At 38.9% G+C, this 18,878-nt stretch overlaps 1 protein-coding gene across 3 annotated transcripts in view; it reads left to right on the top strand.

The window, feature by feature from the left end:
* LOC127583071 (MAGUK p55 subfamily member 3-like) overlaps positions 1-9,061 on the top strand; it is a 59,959-nt gene extending 50,898 nt beyond the window's left edge. For 2 of the 3 annotated variants that reach the window (XM_052038806.1, XM_052038808.1), the window contains 2 exons: positions 2,169-2,297; positions 3,245-9,061. In XM_052038806.1, the coding sequence (XP_051894766.1) occupies positions 2,169-2,297; positions 3,245-3,424 (309 nt within the window). In that variant the 3' untranslated portion in view covers positions 3,425-9,061. The remainder of the gene's footprint in view (positions 1-2,168; positions 2,298-3,244) is intronic. The other variant, XM_052038807.1, reaches the window with a different exon arrangement.
* Positions 9,062-18,878: the final 9,817 nt, after the last annotated feature.

Here is an 18,878-nt window from a genome sequence, read left to right as displayed (position 1 = left end):
TCACACTTGTTGAACTTAACTAGTGGAACAGAGAGGAAATGATGATGATTGCCTTAATAGATACAATCATTTGCCAAACTCCACCCAGATGTATAACTCCAGTCCATTTACCCAGCACTTTATACTATCTATTGATTTTAGAACACATCAAATGTAGTGCACTGTTGTGCATCTTACTTTGCAATCAAATATAAATTGACTTTGAAGCAACATTTGACACTGACTTGTATCTTCTGCCTAATGTGGAACACAGATTTGAGGTGATCTTTTCTCAGATGACAAATATTAAACTTCATACAGTGGCATGCAAAAGTTTGGGCACCCCAAGAGATTTGAGCTCTCGGATAACTTTTACCAAGGTCTCAGACCTTCATTAGCTTGTTAGGGCTCTGGCTTGTTCACAGTTATCGTTAGGAAAGGCCAGGTGATGCAAATTTCAAATCGCTGGAGATTTGTGAGATCTCACAACCCTGACTCCTCAAACCTTGTTCCAACAATCAGCAGCCATGGGCTGCTCTAAGCAGCTGCCTAGCACCCTGAAAATTAAAATAAATGATGCTCACAAAGCACAAGAAGGCTATAAGAAGATAGCAAAGTGTTTTCAGGTAGCCGTTTCCTCAGTTCGTAATGTAATTAAGAAATGGCAGTTAGCAGGAATGGTGGAGGTCAAGTTGAGGTCTGGGAGACCAAGAAAACTTTCCGAGAGAACTGCTCATAGGATTGCTAGAAAGGCAAATCAAAACCCCCGTTTGACTGCAAAAGATTTAGCAGAATCTGGAGTGGTGGTGCACTGTTCTACTGTGCAGTGACACCTGCACAAATATGACCTTCATGGAAGAGTCATCAGAAGAAAACCTTTCCTGCGTCCTCACCACAAAATTCAGCGTCAGAAGTTTGCAAAGGAACATCTAAACAAGCCTGATGCATTTTGGAAACAAGTCCTGTGGAGTGATGAGGTTAAAGTAGAACTTTTTGGCCGCAATGAGCAAAGGTATGTTTGGAGAAAAAAGGGTGCAGAATTTCATGAAAAGAACACCTCTCCAACTGTTAAGCACGGGGGTGGATCGATCATGCTTTGGGCTTGTGTTGAGGCCAGTGGCGCGGGAAACATTTCACTGGTAGAGGGAAGAATGAATTCAATTAAATACCAGCAAATTCTGGAAGCAAACATCACACCATCTGTAAAAAAAGCTGAAGATGAAAAGAGGATGGCTTCTACAACAGGATAACGATCCTAAACGCACCTCAAAATCCACAAGAGGCACAAGCTGAAGGATTTGCCATGGCTCTCACAGTCCCCCGACCTAAACATCATTGAAAATCTGTGGATAGACCTCAAAAGAGCAGTGCATGCAGGACGGCCCAAGAATCTCACAGAACTAGAAGCCTTTTGCAAGGAAGAATGGGCGAAAATCCCCCAAACAAGATCTGAGAGGCTCTTAGCTGGCTACAGAAAGCATTTACAAGCTGTGATATTTGCCAAAGGGGGTGTTACTAAGTACTGACCATGCAGGGTGCCCAAACTTTTGCTTCGGGCCCTTTTCCTTTTTTGTTATTTTGAAACTGTAAAAGATGGAAATAAAAAAGTAATCTTGCTTAAAATATTAAAGAAATGTGTCATCTTTAACCTTATGCCTCTTGGAAATCAGGTCATCTTTTACTCACTTAGCTATTCACAGTAACAGAAATTTTGACCGGGGTGCCCAAACTTTTGCATGCCACTCTATTTTGAACTGTAGCAGAACCTCTAATCTGATTGAAACACTGCACAAGTGAAGAGTAGATACTTTACATAAAAGTAGAAAATGCTGGAAATATGTCACAGCTCTGGCAGAAAAGATAGGATCTAATGGAGGTGTGTTAATCAATGGTATCTTTAATTAATACCAGCAAAAACAAATCAGTTAATTATTTATCTCATTGTTATTTGTGAGATGTTATTGTGTGAAAAATGGCCACATCGGTTGATGCTATAAAACAACCATTTGCACTTTATGCTTATTCATGGTTCCAAGCTTTGAGGTCTTTCTTACAGAAACAATATAAAAATTTGGTCTTTTTTAATATTCTAAGGAAGAATCATCTCTAGCATAGTATCCATTTTACAGTTATATCTATTCAATAGTTCTTTTTTGTACAACTGTGTTGATCTTTTGCCTGAATTACAGACAATCAAACAGCTCCGAACAGCAGAATTTAAACCCTATGTGATATTTGTTAAGCCATTTATTCAAGAACCAAGGGCAAACTCAACAACAGCTGAAACATCAGAGAATGATGTCATTAAGGAATTACGAGTAAGTCCAATCGGTTCAAAGTTACACTTAAAGTAATTTTTGCTACAAAGTTTTGTCATGAATTTCATTTTAACTTTCACAAAGAATGTAAGAGAAAAGAAGCAGGAAAATGTTCCCATTGAGAACTTTTTAATGGCAGAATACTAGTGTGTTCTAAGCTCTACCCCTGCAATGTTTGTAATTCACTGTATTATTTTAACACCCAATAGTATCCACTATTATGAGAAGGGCAGAGTGCAGCATTGAATTGAGAATCGTGGAGTCATGCATTTGAAACTCACTGTGGCAGCTGGAAAATTTAAATTTAAGAAATAAAAATCTAATATCAGTAATTATAACCCCTGGATTCTCTTACCAAGGTCCTTCAAAGAATGAAATCTGCCAAATATGTGACCCAACCCATAGCACTGAATATGAAATTGAAAAGTACTTTCTACTTTTGAAGTATTATTTATTACATTGCTAGTAATTAAAATGTGAAGGAATGAGACTTTTCCTGTCAGAGCAATAGAGATTGTTTGATAATAACTGAAGCTTAGGATGATGCTCGATGGGTATTTCCTAGAGAATGGGTAATGTTTAACTTTCCCTGATGAGCTTAGTCCAATTTTAGCTCTGCAGTTTGCTTGAATGGGGAGCGAGAAAATGAGATGCAGTTTCAACAAACTTTTGGATGAATGTCTCATCTTAGATAGTGACTTCTGGATTTCATTATTAATTAAACCTGTCATTGTCAGACATTACTGTCCAGTTCCCATGTGAATAGCAGTGATTGTTATTACCCTCGCTCTTATTTCTGGTGAACCCCAGCATATGTTAATTTACCGTGGTACATTTGTGGTTTGAATCATTGTGTTGGCATTTCACTCTCCAGTGTAAATTTCTACCTTTCTCATTCACTCCCTGTTTATTTTTTTATTTAGAATGGTTCTGTTCTCTAATTGTAGGAAGATGATTACCAAGAAATGATTCAGTCAGCAGCCTATATTGAAGAGAATTATGGTCATCTCATCGATAAAGTCTTGGTGAAAGGTGACCTTCAAACTGCATGCAATGAATTGAAAGTAATTCTGGATAATATAGAAAGGGAACCAATGTGGGTGCCGGCTAGCTGGGTCCGTTCGTAGCTGTACGAACCAAATGCAGCCAAATTAAAAGCGTCCCATCTTCTGATCTTTGAACAAATCCAAAACATTGATCTGAAATAGATTTTAATGTTGCTGTTGGTGATAGTTTACACACATGAAAAGCAAGTATCTCACTGGTGCGCATGGCATACATGTGTATAATTGAATTAAGTCTCTCCATTCTTAGTTGTGTGTATATATGCTGACAAGGAATTTATATAAACCACTGAAACTATGAATACATTATAACTTAGTTGGAAAAAAGTATTTATTTTTTATTAGCAATACTTGACTGGTGAAGATGAGGTACAGAATTTCAAGTTCAATGTTGAAACTTGAGGGTTGTGTGGTTCAGGAGGAATTGTGGGGTCGATGAGAAATATCCCCTCGTGTACTAGGAGTAATAACATTTTACTACACCCGGCATCCAGTGGCATCTTCCTTCGGCTGAGTTCTACCAGGTAATTAAATACTGAAGAATTCGACTTCTGAAAATTCAAAGTCAATGAAAATAGGTTTATAATAAACTGCTGTGGAAATGAATGAAGAGAAACCACATCTGGTCAAAGAACATAAGGCAAAAATTATGGATTTGCACTCCCAGTAAGGTAGGCTGTTGAACATACAGATTCATGACTTCAGCTTGTGTACTGTGTATTGAGGGCAGGAATTCATACTTGGTCAACTTGCAATATAACCGTGGCTGCACATTGTATTCTGCATGCTAAATTTGGTTACATTGGCTTCAGTAGACTTTGATGGAATTGAATTATGAGGATAGAAATGGAATTTTAGACAAATTTCTACCCAAGTGTTTGCAAGCATTACGTTGGGTGAGGAGCACACAACTTCATTTTAGGGTACACTGTTGTAGGGAAGTTGTAAGACTGGCAGCCAGAGTTTTAGACTATTGATCCAGAGACGTGAGTTCACATTCCACCAGAGCCGATGGGGGATTTAAATTCAAATAATTAAATAACTGGAAAGTGAGTAAATAACAGTAAAGGTGAATGTGAAGCTGCTAGTTTGTTATAAAAATCCATTTTGTTCACTATTTTCCTTTAGGGAAGGAAATAGGCTGTCCTTTCCCAGACTGGGCTCTATGTGGCTCCACTCCCACCAGTGTGATTGACTCTTAATTGCCTCTTCAGTTCAGAGGCAATTAGGGATGGACAATAAATGCCATCATTGCTACTGACCAAGCCCTGTGAATGGATACTTTTCAAATTAACAATCACTTTGCATGTTGACAATAAGCCTTTTATAAGGAAGAATGATTGTGACAACCTAATACTTTTTAGAAAAATGAAGTATTTTTTAACTACAGTGGACTTCTTTTGTAACTAAATCTTATCTGTCAGGATGCATTTCCATCATATTAAGAAGTGTTTGGTTGCATTTTGCATGTGTAATTTCCTTGTATGATTAGGGATCATGGACAAAGCAGACTGCATCCACTACACCATCAACTTTCACACATCATGGATCACATGAGTTCTGACTTGTGAGCTGAGAAAATGTTATGTCTCTGAAAGAATTACCTGTCATTACTTCATTATATTTAAAACAACCAAATAGTTCTACCTGGCGACACCAACATCTTGACAAAAATTCAAATTGCATTTTGTTCAGAAGCAACTATTTTGTTACCTGGTTGCCGGGAGTCATTGCAGTCTCAAAGTCTTCCATGAAAGGGAATGCTTGTAATGAAGACATTCAACGGGGAACAATTGTGATGAAGATATTGTTAAAAAGGTTCATTGTAACTAGTGCATTATGACTGCATTATTATTGCAAGTTGCTCCCTTCTTGAAACTTCTTTTTATCAGGGAGGAAATCAAGTTTTCTGCGGAGGTTCCTCGGGTACAGCAAAAACAACTTAATTTAAATACTGATGGGGGGCCAGGGATAAACTAAGACTACAGTCCTCTGCAATCTGTTTTCCAATCTATGAAGGCAAGTTAAAACACGTTTATTCTAAAGGGTGGTCATGATTAAAACTTCATGGAAATGTGAAAGAGTTTACCCTAGGAAAAATTAAAATGACCAGTAGTAATTAATTTAATGGCAGCGCAGCTGGGAGAGCTGCTACCCCACAGCTCCAGTAGCTCAAATTCACTCCTGGCCTCCAGTGCTGTCTGTGTGGAGGTTACATTCTCCCTGTGACCACATGGGCTTCCCATGGGTGCCCTGGTTTCCTCCCACATCTTGTAGACAAGCTGTTTAATAGGTTAATTGGCCAGTGTAAATTGCCCCTGGTGTATGCGTTAATGCTAGAATCAAGGGGAGTAGGTGGGAATGTGAGGAGAATAAAATGGAATTGGTATTGATTGGGGCTTGATGGTTAGCATGGAATTTGAGGGCCAAAGGGCCTGTTTCTGTGTTGTATGACTCCTATATCTATGTCTCACTCACTGAATTGGAGTTAGCTTAACTAAATGTTTGCAATGCAAACCGCTTAGTATGGATTTTTTTGTGTATGTTAGATTAATTGGTCAGAGTTTTGGTTATTAGCTCCCCTCGAAATACATCGCTCTGACTCAATCAAACCCAATATGTAAACAAGTAACTGGCCAATGTACCAGTCGATGCCTTTTAATCAGCTGAAGATCATTCTAAGCATACTTACTTCATCATAAATTGTTTATATATGTTATTGCATTTGTTCAGACTTTGGTCATTTGAGTATATCATCAGATGCAAGTTAAGTGCTCACAATGAACCAACAAATTACTGTGTGTACTCTTTCATGCAAATCCAAAAGCGGAGAAGGCATAAAGTTTGACATTATTGTTTACACTGGTTCTGACTGTATACAACACAGTAAATACTTTGGTTTTCAGACTCCCAGAGTCAACCTTTTAAAATGTTTCATTCCTAATGTGACACACAGTAAATTTGGGTTTACATTTTTTAGCTATTACCTGGCCCACTAAGTACCTGTTAATTCTCTTATTAGATGCATTATGGATAATATTACAGGTGAGTTTACTGGATGATTCAATCCAATTTTCTGATTCAGAACATTTACAGAAGTACAAAAACATTGTTTTCCCTTGTCAATTTGCCACATTTAATTTTTATAGCAAGGAATGAGTTTCCATAAAAACATACCCTTAAAAAGAATTAATTCCAGTGAAGGTCAAATAAATAACAAGTCCTTATGTTATGCATCACAATTTTCAAAGAGGAAATATTAATTTTGACACAATTCTGTTTTCAACAATGCTAATCAGATAAAAATATAAAGGAGGAATTTACCTAGGCAAGCACTACCAATTTGTCAGTGTTTCTAGCACATAACATGTTTAAAATTATTAGTACCTTTGTTTATTTACGCTGTGTCCCTTTCCTTTTATATCCTATTATTTTGCAGGGGGAGGGTTGTGGGGCTGTCACTGATTCCAAGGAAGGCTAAGATCATGAAGGATAACAAAGACATGAATGTGAACTTTCAATTTGAAGTTATGTTGCTGAGGAGTCCATTGAGGACGACAGGTAGATGGGAAACCATGGGATGAGGAAGCAGCAGTGGCTATGGGTGAGCTGAAGTTTATGGAGTTGGAGCATCGGATTAGTTGACTCTTGACATTTTCTGTTTTTATTTCAGATTTACAGCATCTGCATTTTTTACTTTCAAATTAAATTTCAGATTAGGTTACAGCGATTTAATCCTTATGAACTGTTTTAGGTAAAAGAGTACAGAAGTCATATGGCAAAAGATACTTCCATATTTCCATCAATAAATTAGTCAATAATGGATGGGTTAGGACAGGTCAAGTTAACACTTTTTAACAATATTCCTTTATTCATGGTCTTAATATAGCGGCTGACATATTTTAAATGGCTTATTATGACAACTGAAAGAACAAACAAAAGGATGTCAATCCAACCCGTTAAGCATTTGTCCATTGATATCACCTACAATCAGTTCTAGGCTATGATTACTGCAATAAAAAAACAGGCTACCCTTGACTTATCCAATGATCCTTAAGAGTTTTATCTTGGGAGCTCCTGCTGGTGTCTTTACACTTGTACTAGCCTTCAGGAAAACATATTCAACTGGTTATAATTAGCCATATTCAGCCTTTGGTTTTAATTAATTTCTTTGTCCCATCCTTTTAAAATTTCAGTGAACAGAAATCATTATGATAAGATATGATGGTGCTGAGCATTGGTATAAATTTCTAGCATCAGCATTAAACATTCCAGGTACCACGGATTACATTTAATATTATAGCACAGAAAGAGGCCAATCATTCACATTTCCTCCCCCCCCCCACCTTAAACCCAGGCTACAGTTTATCCTACACTGTGCCAAACATGCACTTAAACACCTCAGCAGAACATCTACAATAATAGTTCTATATGTACTGATCTCTGAATGAACCACTTGAGTCGTAATCTGCAGAGCACCTTTTCTATGGTCGACTTGTCACTAGGATATGGGATAGGAATGTTCAGTCCTATAATCCACAGAGCTACCATGATAAACTGAACCTCATCCTTGGGAATGAGTGGATTGATACTGATCTGGATTGAACAGGTTGGAGTAAATTATAGTATGATAGAAAATTTACAACATAGGAGGCCATTTGGCCCATCATATCTGTGCTGGATAATGACTTTCTAACCAGCCTAAACCTACCTTCTAGCACTAGGTCCATAGTTCTGTGTGACTCAGCTCCCAAGGACACATCCAAGGCATTTACAGATAGTTTTCTTCTGACTGTATTTTAGCAGCTGAAACTTAGAAATAGCAAACAAGTGATATATTCCTACTAATCCAGTAGAATGGACTAACAATACGTCATATGGCAAAACGAGCTGCTTTTTCTTTAATCCAAAAGTCAAAATGAAATTAAGTAGGTCCACATGGCAGTTTGATAGCATAGGATTTGAAACTGAAATCAAATCTAGTTTAGTGCTCAAATTAAAAATGTGCATAATAATTTGTCAAAGCAGGAGCAGGTCATTTGTAATATTCTCGTCATCCCAACTTGCAACTGGGAAAATTAAATTCAAGTATTTAAATAAAAGTTAAAAATACTAAGTTAGTTTCAGTAACTACATAATCACAGAATTCTCCGAAAAATGTCACCATCTGATGTTCTATTTACTGGTATCTGTCTCCAATGCAAAATGGAAATTTATTCCTTGGTCAAGGCCACCAATAACATCTGGTGTAAACCCTTGTCACTTTCCATATAATCATCAACCATATAGTTTATATTAAAAAAAACATTTTCGGGCTGTATAGAGAAATTAAGCTTTATTGTGGCAAAGCAGGCAACATCCTGCTCTTTTGGATATATGTATGAATTGTGGCACATCTAATATCATTAACTTTGCACCATCACTCAAAGTCAGAATTATCCCTAATTAATATATAATTTTAGTGTGTAGAGGTTAATTTAATAAGCATGGAACAATCCACAGCTCACAACAAAAACGTTATTTTCTTATATACTGAACACTAAAAAGTGGCATGTTTTAAAAAGGTGTACAATATTTTGTGGTTGTATTGATTTAATTTGTGTTATAAGAGGTGTGGTTATGAGCTTATGTGCAGAAAAATATATTTGAAGCACTTTTCTTTGAATGACCTTTAGAAGAATAAAATATATTGGTAACCAAGTTGTGTTATGTATTAATTTTAATGAGTCACATGTTAGAGGCATACCGTTATAACTGGCAAAAATTTGAGATCCAGTTGTTTCTAGGATGCAGATCCTCTCATCAAATTGTTTATATAATCACTGGTGGATTAAAAAGCTCCATATTTACATTCAACTGCCAATAGTCACTTCCAATAGTGACTGCAATATTAACCAAGGAACAACATGAGCCAATCTCTTTCTCATTTAATTCACACATGTACCTGCCAGGCTGCATTATGAAAATCCCCAATGAATTCTTGTCCTGTCTCACCAGTTTTACCACTTGTTTCTTTTCTCCGTGCTCTATTCCCCATAAATTATTCTTTCTTCTGCTTTCATTCTGACAGACTAATTTCCTCTCATATTTTCACCTTCCATCCCAATGCAGTTGTCTGTGACGTTTTTGAGAGAATTAAATTTGGTCAATCCTCTTTATCATCTCCATGCTTTTCCTTAAAGATATCATCAGCAGACATAGAATTAATCTTCAGATTCTCCTGTAAACCCAGAAATTGAAGGTCTGAGTCCTGATTGCAATCCTTCATTAACTGCATGTCCCTACAGTGCTAAAGATCATCTCATCACGGTCTTGTCTTTCTGTTGAGCCGTTACCTAGACCTATTGATCCTGGACTCACGCCACTGATTCTACAGTACTATCCCCTTCTATCTCATTCTCTGACCTCACTGAAAGCTGTTAACATTTTGCTAACCATCTCAGGAGGGGGATTTAAATTGTAGCATAAAAAGTAATGAAAGCATTCAAGCAGAATTTTCTCTCAGTTTACGCCAGTTCCCCAGCTACTTAATACCATTTCTGGGATTTCTTATCGGCTATTACAACAGCATTCAGGTTTTATTTTTGTCATAGGCACGGAGTATAAATGCCATGAAAATTAGCTTTTTGCAGCAGCAGCACAGTACATTACAAACATGACAAACGCAGGTTAACATAAACTTAAATTAACAAATTATAAATAATTTATATGTGTGCAAAAATAAACAAAATAAACATAATGATAATGGCACAACATTTTCAAAACGTGTAGCTATGGTCAGATGCTTCAAAAGATATAAATATATATATATATGATTTCCAAAAAAAAAAGAATTTTGGTTCCTCCTGAATATTTGAAGACCTTCAACTAAATTGCAATGTTTCAGATGAGCAAAACTCTCAACAGCCCAGTTTCTCTAAATTTTCTTAACTTGGGGGGGGGGGGGGGTTCCAATATAGGAACTCATTAATTTTACTTCTGTGAGTTCTACCAGCGTAGAGTTCAGGAGGAAACTCAATTCTATTAAATTACTAACCTAATTGAAAACCCTCAAAACCAGTTGCCAATTCAACAAGACTTAGTTCATTATGTCAACTTGTTGCATTTGAGAGCCGTGTCCTTTGAGAGTGGAGTCTTTGCGGTAGGATGCCTTTTTCTGTATGGCATTTTCCATTCCTGGAACAGTCATGTGGATATAAGCCAGTGCAGCAATTAGCAGTAAAGAACTAATTTCATAAACAAACACAGAATTTATTATGAAGCAGATATTGTAGTAAACAAAACCAGTGAAAGAAAAAAAAGAGAAATCGGAAGTCTTCGATCTGATGACAGGTGGGTTGGTTGTGAGCTGGTGTGTGGCTTCTGTGCCTGCACGGATTAAAATGAATTTAGATTAAAATAAATAATGGCACAAATTACAGAAATAGAATCTCAAAAAGCTGGCACGAGGCCACTAAGATTAAGAAAGAAAATTCACCATTGTTAATATATATATCCCTGTTAAAAATTAGAAATCTAGAGGCCTGGACTGGTGAAACAAAGACACTTGTTCACTTTCTCCCAACTGTCCCTTAACCCATTGATCACTACAACTTATTCCTGGCCTCAAGCTTTCACAGATATTCCCTGTGTCCTATCCATGCTTCCCCTGCTGCTCCTGCGTTCCCCCTCTGCTCCTGCGTTCCCCCTCTTCCCCCCTCCGCCCCCCACCAATCTTCTCTGCAATTTAAAACTAACTTGTTTTCTTTCTTTCTCATTCTGATGAAGAGTATTCAACCTGAAAAGTTAACTCCGTTTCTCTTTCCACAGATACTGCCTGACCTCCTGAGTGTTTCTGGCATTTTCTGTTTTTATTACATGGGTTCAAATTCCACCAAGACAGCTGGAAAATCTAGATTCAGCTAATTAAATAAACTCTGAGATTAACAAATTGATATATGTAATGGTGAACAACATAACTTGTTTCTTGGTGAAATTCTTGTTCTGTAATGTTCTAATCTACCTACCTGGTCTCACTTATATTTTGATTCCAGACTCACATCACTGTGGTTAACTCTTAGCTTTCCTTTGAAATCGCCTAGCATGCCAGTCAATTCAGTTGTAGACAATAAATACTGGCCTCGTTTGCGATACACACATGTTGTGAGCACTACTTATTCTGGTTCAAATTAAACCCTATAATAGGAATTTTCCAGAGTTTTGGTTCTCTATGACAACACTACAGCCTGCCAAGGTGGGAGTTAGGGTAAATTCCCTCAGTGAATATGGGTCAAGAAAATGCATGGTGAGCATGTTTGAAATAAATTGTGTTCACACAAGACTCAATTTTTGACCCATGTCGACTGTAGAAGTAGATAACTCTCTAAGCAAACAAAGACAGAAATAGGCACAAAATGGGTTGCAGCCTGGCATGCCCATGGTCAATAGAGAGTCATTGGAATCAATAAAGAGAACAAAGGTAAATAATAAGACAATTGAGAAAAGGTAATTGGCATCTTGGTTGGCACGGACCAGTTGGGCCGGAGGGCCAGTTTCTGTGCTGTATTACTATCTATGTCTCTATATCTTAGTGTCTTCCACTTTTCACAATTGTTCCATTAAATATATGTACAAATCCTTCAGCTATCCAACGGCAGTGTATCCAGTTTTAGAGAACGTACCAAAGAGCTGAATTCCAGAGGTGAGGTGAGAGTGACTGTCCTTCCCATCAAGGCAACATTTGACCAAAGGTGGTATCAAAGTGCCAGATAAAACTGAAGTCAATGGCTTCAAAGGGAAAACACAGCAGTGGTTGGAGTCATTCCTTGCACAAATTAAGAGATGTTACAGGAGGCAATCGTCACAACCCCAGGACATCACTGCAGGAATTCCTCAGGGCAATGAACTAGGCCCAACCATCTTCAGCTGCGACATCAAAAGCCTTCCTTCCATCATAACTTCACAATTGTTTTTTGATGATCGCACAATGAGCAATTCCACTTGCAGCTCCTCAGCAAATAAATTAGTTTATGAATTAGCTTAGAAACACCGGACGACATTCAGGCATGGACTAATAAGGTGAAAAGCACGATGATGCTGGAGGAACTCAGCAGGCCAGGCAGCATCCATGGAGAAAAGCAGGCTGTCAACATTTCAGGTCAGGGCCCTTCTTCAGAACTAAGATGGGAAAAGGGGAAGCAAATGGCTCTGAGGCCTAATCTGGTATCGCTGATGGAGACCTTGATCCACTAAATCATCCCCTCCTCCCCACACCCAGGCCTACAGCTCTGATGGCCAACCCCTTCCACCCTGACGCCACACCTTGTTTGAGCCTCTAGCTACCTGTGCTCTCTGCCAACTACGACCCTCGAAGACCTGCCTCTGCCCTGGGTGATCTGCTCTCCCTTCCTCTCCCGCACCTGCCTATCACTTTCTCTTACCTGCATCTACCTATCACCCCCCTGTGCCCACTCCCTTCTTTTGTCCACCTATCACTGCTCTGCTTTTCCCTCCTATACATTGGGCTTCCCCTTTTCCTATCTTCAGTCCTGAAGAAGGGTCCCGACCTGAAACGTTGACCGCCTGCTTTTCTCCATGGATGCTGCCTGGCCTGCTGAGTTCCTCCAGCATCATCGTGTTTTTCATCTAGATTCCAGCATCTGCAGTTCCTTGTTTCTCACGGACTAATAAGAGGCAAGTAACATTTACAGCATAATAGTTGTCTCCAAGAGTCTAACCACCTCCCCTTGACACTCAGTGGCATTACCGTCACTAAATCCTCCATCATCAATATCCTGGGGTCTCCGTTGACCAGAAACTCCAATGGAACAGCCACATTAAAAAACGAATGCAGCGCCAAAATCTCTCAAGAAGCTCAACACTATCCAGGACAAAGCAGCATCTTTGATTGGAACCCCATCTACCATTTTGAGATGAGATATCTTTATTAGTCACGTGTACATTGAAACACACAGTGAAATGCATCTTTTGCATAGAGTGTTCTGGGGGCAGCCCGCAAGTGTTGCCACGCTTCCGGCGCCAACATAGCATGCCCACAACTTCCTAACCCATATGCCTTTGGAATGTGGGAGGAAACTGGAGCACCCGGAGGAAACCCACGCAGACACGGGGAGAACGTACAAACTCCTTACAGACAGTGGCCAGAATTGAACGCGGGTCGCTGGCACTGTAAAGCGTTATGCTAACTGCTAGACTCTTTCTCTGAGCCACTGCTGCAATGCTCATCCAGCAAAATGCTACCCTGACAGCATCTCCCACACCTTGCTCTTGCACACACACCTGCACCCTCTATGAGCAAGAAGGCCAAGGGGAGCAGGGGTGCCTGGGAATACCACTACCTACAGGTTCCTCTCCAAACTGCACACCATCCTAACTTGGAAATATATTGCCAGTCCTTCCTTGTTGCTGGGTTCAATTTCTGGAGCTCCTTGCTGAACAACACTGTGGGAGTACCTTCACTAGAAGTGCTGCAGTGCCATGTTCTCATGCAGAGTTGGGGATGGATAATAAATACTGGCATTGCCAGTGACTGTCAGTTCCCAAAAATGAATTTGAACAAGTGTAGAAATAAGACAAGTAACTTTCATTTTGGCCTAGCAGGTGACATTCTATATATTAATGTAATCTACTGCACTAGCAGCAACAATTTAAAGCAAAATTATTGTCCCAAAACTTTTTTACTTTATAGACAACAAACATGAACTTACCAATCATCACCAACACAACTCTCACAATGATAGCATCTGAAAAGACACAATTATTTTCCTGAAATAAGCACTTGGAATATATATTTAAATGTCATCCAAATTAATAATTTTTCAAGACTGAGATGAACTGATTATTGTCAGGTGAAATTGTCAAGGAATATGGAACAAAGGAGTAATTGTTTCAAGAAGCAGCTTCACCATGAATGAACTGAGTGCCAGAACAAGCTCGAGGAGCTGAAAGCCTTTGTCCTGTTCCTATCTACACTGGAACAATGAACACGATGTTGGAGGAACTCAGCAGGTCAAGCAGCATCTGTGGGAAGAAAGGAAATGCCACGTTTCGGGTCGAAACTGTGCATCAGGACCCGAAACGTCGACAATTCCTTTCCCACCACAGATGCTGCTCGACCTGCTGAGTTCCTCCAGCGTATTGTTTGTTGCTCCAGATTCCAGTATCTGCATTCTCTTCTGTCTCCTATGTACACTGATCTATAGCATCACCTCTGTAATTATATTGTCCACGCACAAAGCTACATGATGAATCAGCCGGATTTTATATTGTTATTTTCACTACTGTACTATTGCATCACAGTAATATAAAATGTATATTTTCATGCAACATGCAGGCAATGTGAATGCTTTAAAATTATTTCAGGGCCACATGCTTGTAAATATGTATGTTTATAAGAAAGTTAAGCCATACGGTGTCTGAAAGGACATGGTTGAACCTTGTCAAGTAATTCCTAGTTAATGTCTCTTTAAAGAAAATAATGACTAGAAATTGCAGTAGAGTGTTGTAGGTATGCAAATGACTGTTGTGTACACACAATTGTGTCTGCCACAGGCCCACTGCCAGAGGACCAAGGTCCAGGTTGTGATGGAATTAGTATCATGCTTCTTCTTTTCTGAGCTGCAGAAGGATAAAGCACATCCAGGGCAGAGGCAGGTCTTCTAGGGTGGGAGTTGGCAGAGAGCACTAGTAGCTAGAGGCTCAAACAGGGTGTAGCGTCAGGGTGGAAGGGGTTGGCCATCAAAGCTGTAGGCCTGGGTGTGGGGAGGAGGGGGTGATTTTGGGGATCAAAGTCTCCATCAGCGATACCAGAAGATTAGGCCACATAGCCACTTGGCCATTGGATCCTCAAACGATTGAGTAATTGGTGATTCAGGCGATCAGGACATCGGGGATTTGGGGGTTTAGAGTTGTTGGGCCCTACATTTAAATTACTCCCAGAAATATGATGTGATTAAAATCAGCCCTTATTCACAATGTGAATTATTTTTAGTAATAAGGATAGGTAGCATGAATCAGTCCCAGAACTACCATTGCCATCCTTCTCACTGACAGCTGTCCACTGTGCACAGGAGTTACGACAAACATTTCCACTGATCCTGGACTTTTGCCAGGGAGCAGTCTTAAAAACGATTGACAGTTTCCATGAACAGGGCAAACAATAGTGAGGTTCTTTGACCAATCAGCATTCTCTCTGGATGCCTAAAATCCAAACCAGCCAGTTCGAAACAAAAATTATAATTTAAGTTACTCAGAGAAGATGAAACAATGAGAGGAAAATACAAATGGGATGAAGACAGAGAGATTAAAGGGCTCTTCTGTCTCACAGATCTAGTGTAAAGTTACCACAAGTTCATGCCCATGCACCTTATTGTCTGCCTACACTGCACTTTCTCTGTAACTCTAACACTTTATTCTGCATTCTGCTATTGTTTTCCGTTGTACTACCTCAATGCACTGTTGTACTGAAATGATCCGTATGGATGGCATGCAAAACAAAGTTTTTCACTGTACCTCAGTACATGTGACAATAATAAACCAATCTACTGGAACAGTGATTTCAGTGTGGGGTGAATTTCCAGAATGAGGTGATATGAACCAGAAACATCATTGCATTTTACTCCAAGTAAAGTGCATTTTCAATCACATAGCATTGAAATAAAGAGTCCAACACAATCAAATTTCTTGGCCAGTCATTTGAAACCTCTGACTTATCAGCAGTCCTCTACTAAATCTAAAACCTTTTATTTATTTCACCAACTTGGTGATGCTAATAAGGTGCACAACACTCATAATAAAGCCTGAAAGACTGCATTATTCACTTCCCATTCTTTAAGAGTCCTCTTAACTTGAAGACTAATATACTTAACAACACAAAACAATTAGTAGCAGTAACTTTCATATGCAGAAAGTTCATTATATTGATTAAATTATCTCAACAATGCAAATTAATTAGGGCTTGTATTCAACCTATTACCATATTTGAATTCCAAATATTTGTAAATTAAACAAAATATGTGGGTGAAATAAAAATTACCAAATGTCGAAATTCACCTTCTGTTGTAAATTCTAAAACTGTGATACAGTAAAATACGCATGAACTTTCCTTCTGAAAGTCCACCTTAATGATTTCAATAAAACCAAATTTCAGAAGCAGAGTCCATGTATATTTGTGATGTACATTGAGTGCATAGAACAGAGGACAAATTTCTACTCTGTAGATTTAGCAAAGGAATGCATTTATACTGATATAAATAACTTACCTTCTGACTTATGTGATCATAGTAGTATCTTCCAGGTTGGTTTGCAATCATTTGCAGGCGTTTTGCAAAGGCTCGGTTATCTTCTGCAATTCTCCTCAGTTCACTTTCTCTTCCATCTCTGTTTAAACTGTGGGAAATGATGTCATAAAGCACTGAAGAAGCAGTGTGCATGCACATTAATGATATATGTTTAACATTACTTGGAAATAATTTCTTTTTAAATAGAAATTTCTGTTTGCTCATTTCTATTGAAAAGCTCAATGACTCATAAAGAGGTAATTTATGAGTTCTCGGTGGTAATCTGACTCTTAAACACCCTTGAAAATAGCCAAGCAAGACACTCAATTGTACCATTATCACTACATTCATCTGGAGAAAGAATAAAACTGAATGGACCTTCTGGCATCAATCTAGGTACTGAAATCAGACTTGGTAAAGTTGCTCCCATCCATGTTGACCTTGGTCCTCCTCACAAACATCTAGGTACAAGTTCATAGATTGGGAGAACTGTTCCACAGACTAGTTAACCAACTGCCTGACATAGTCAAGGTCACAGAATCATATCTTACAGACAACATGCCAGACTCCTCCATCGTAATCTTTGGATACCCCCTGTACGACCAGGAGGACAGACCCACCAGAAGCGGTGACACTGCAGTACATAGGTGGGAAGAAATAACTTCTGGAGTCCTCAATATTGATTCCAGATCCCATGAAGTCTCATGTCATCTGGTCAAACAAGGACAAGGAAACCTCCTCCTGATTAGCATCTACCCTCCTTGCTCAGCTGATGAATCAGCTCCATGTTAAACAACTGATGGAAAAAGCACTGAAATTAAGAAGGCCACAGAATTTACTCTGGGTAGGGGACTTCAATGTCCATCACTAAGAAGTGATTATTAGCACTACAACTGATCAAAATAGCCAGGTCCTGAAGAACATAGCTGGCAGATTAGGTCTGTGACATGTATGAGTAAACAGCATGATAGAGAAACTAGTTGATCTCATACCCAATAATCTTCTTATGGCAGAAGTATCCATCCATGACAGCATTGGTAGAAGTGATCATCTCACCATCTTTGTAGAGATGGAGGATATAACCAACAAGGTGAATAAAAGGAACAAGTAGTTATAGTAGATTTAGATTTCCATAAGGCATCCAATAAGGTGTCACGTAAAAGATTACTGCACAAGATAGGAACACACAAGTTGTCTATGATATATTGATATGGATAGGGAATTGCTTAACTAACACATAATAGAGATTCAAGAAAAATGGGTCATTTGGATTGGCAATCAGTAACTATGGGATCAGTGCTACAGTTCAACTATTTACACTCTACATTGATGACTTGGATGAAGGGGTTTGAAGTACTGTGGCCAGATTTGCTGTGGTTAGCAAATTGTGAGGAGGACACAAAGAGCCTGGAGAAGGATATAGATAGGTTAAGTGATTAGGCTACCCTGTGATAAACCCCTCTACCCCGCAAGGACCAGGCTCCCAATCCTGGTCCTTGGCCACTCACCCCACTGCTGTCCATGACTACAGTCTTCATCTTTGAATCACACCACCCTCATCTTAATCACCGACTCAATTACAAGCCCCAGTCCACAGCCTACATAGTTGGCCAACTTTCCTCCCCAGGACCCAGTCTTGATTCTAGATATAATGCTTTCTAGCCTTGAAAAGTGCACAGCTAGTTCAGTAGCAACTAAGGTCAATGACCAAAATTGTTGTTACTGCCACCATACAATAACCATCTGCTACACCATCTAGGCATGTTTCGCCTCTGGGTAACATGATTAACTTTTGGTGCTGTGTGAAAATTACACATTCTCCTCGTGTTTCCCCAGAAGCTTTAGTTTCTCCCACATCCCAATGACAGGCAGGTTGGTAAATTGACTGGCCACTGTAAATTGTGTCCTGTAAAGTGAATGGTAGGATCTGGGAAGAGTTGATGAGTATGTGAGAGAATAAAATGCAATTAGTGCAAGAGCGGTGTAAATGGGTTCTTGTCGGTCAGCAGAGACTCATTGAAATCAAGGGCCCATTTCCGTGCTGTATGACTCTATGACTAGTTGGGCTTGAATTTACAATAAGTATTTCTGGCATTTTTTTATTGCATATTTTGTTAATGACCTATCTTTAATGAATAACAGATTTGAAATCCAGGTGGTCTCCATTTGGCCCCTTACCTAAAAACTGAGTAAGAGGATAACAAAATTTACTGATGAACGTAATAGGAAAAAAATCTAAA

Source organism: Pristis pectinata, chromosome 25, assembly GCF_009764475.1.
Source record: "Pristis pectinata isolate sPriPec2 chromosome 25, sPriPec2.1.pri, whole genome shotgun sequence".
NCBI lineage: Eukaryota > Metazoa > Chordata > Chondrichthyes > Rhinopristiformes > Pristidae > Pristis > Pristis pectinata.
The sequence above is the reverse complement of the archived record's forward strand: the minus strand, read 5'-3'. Positions and strand labels throughout refer to the sequence as shown.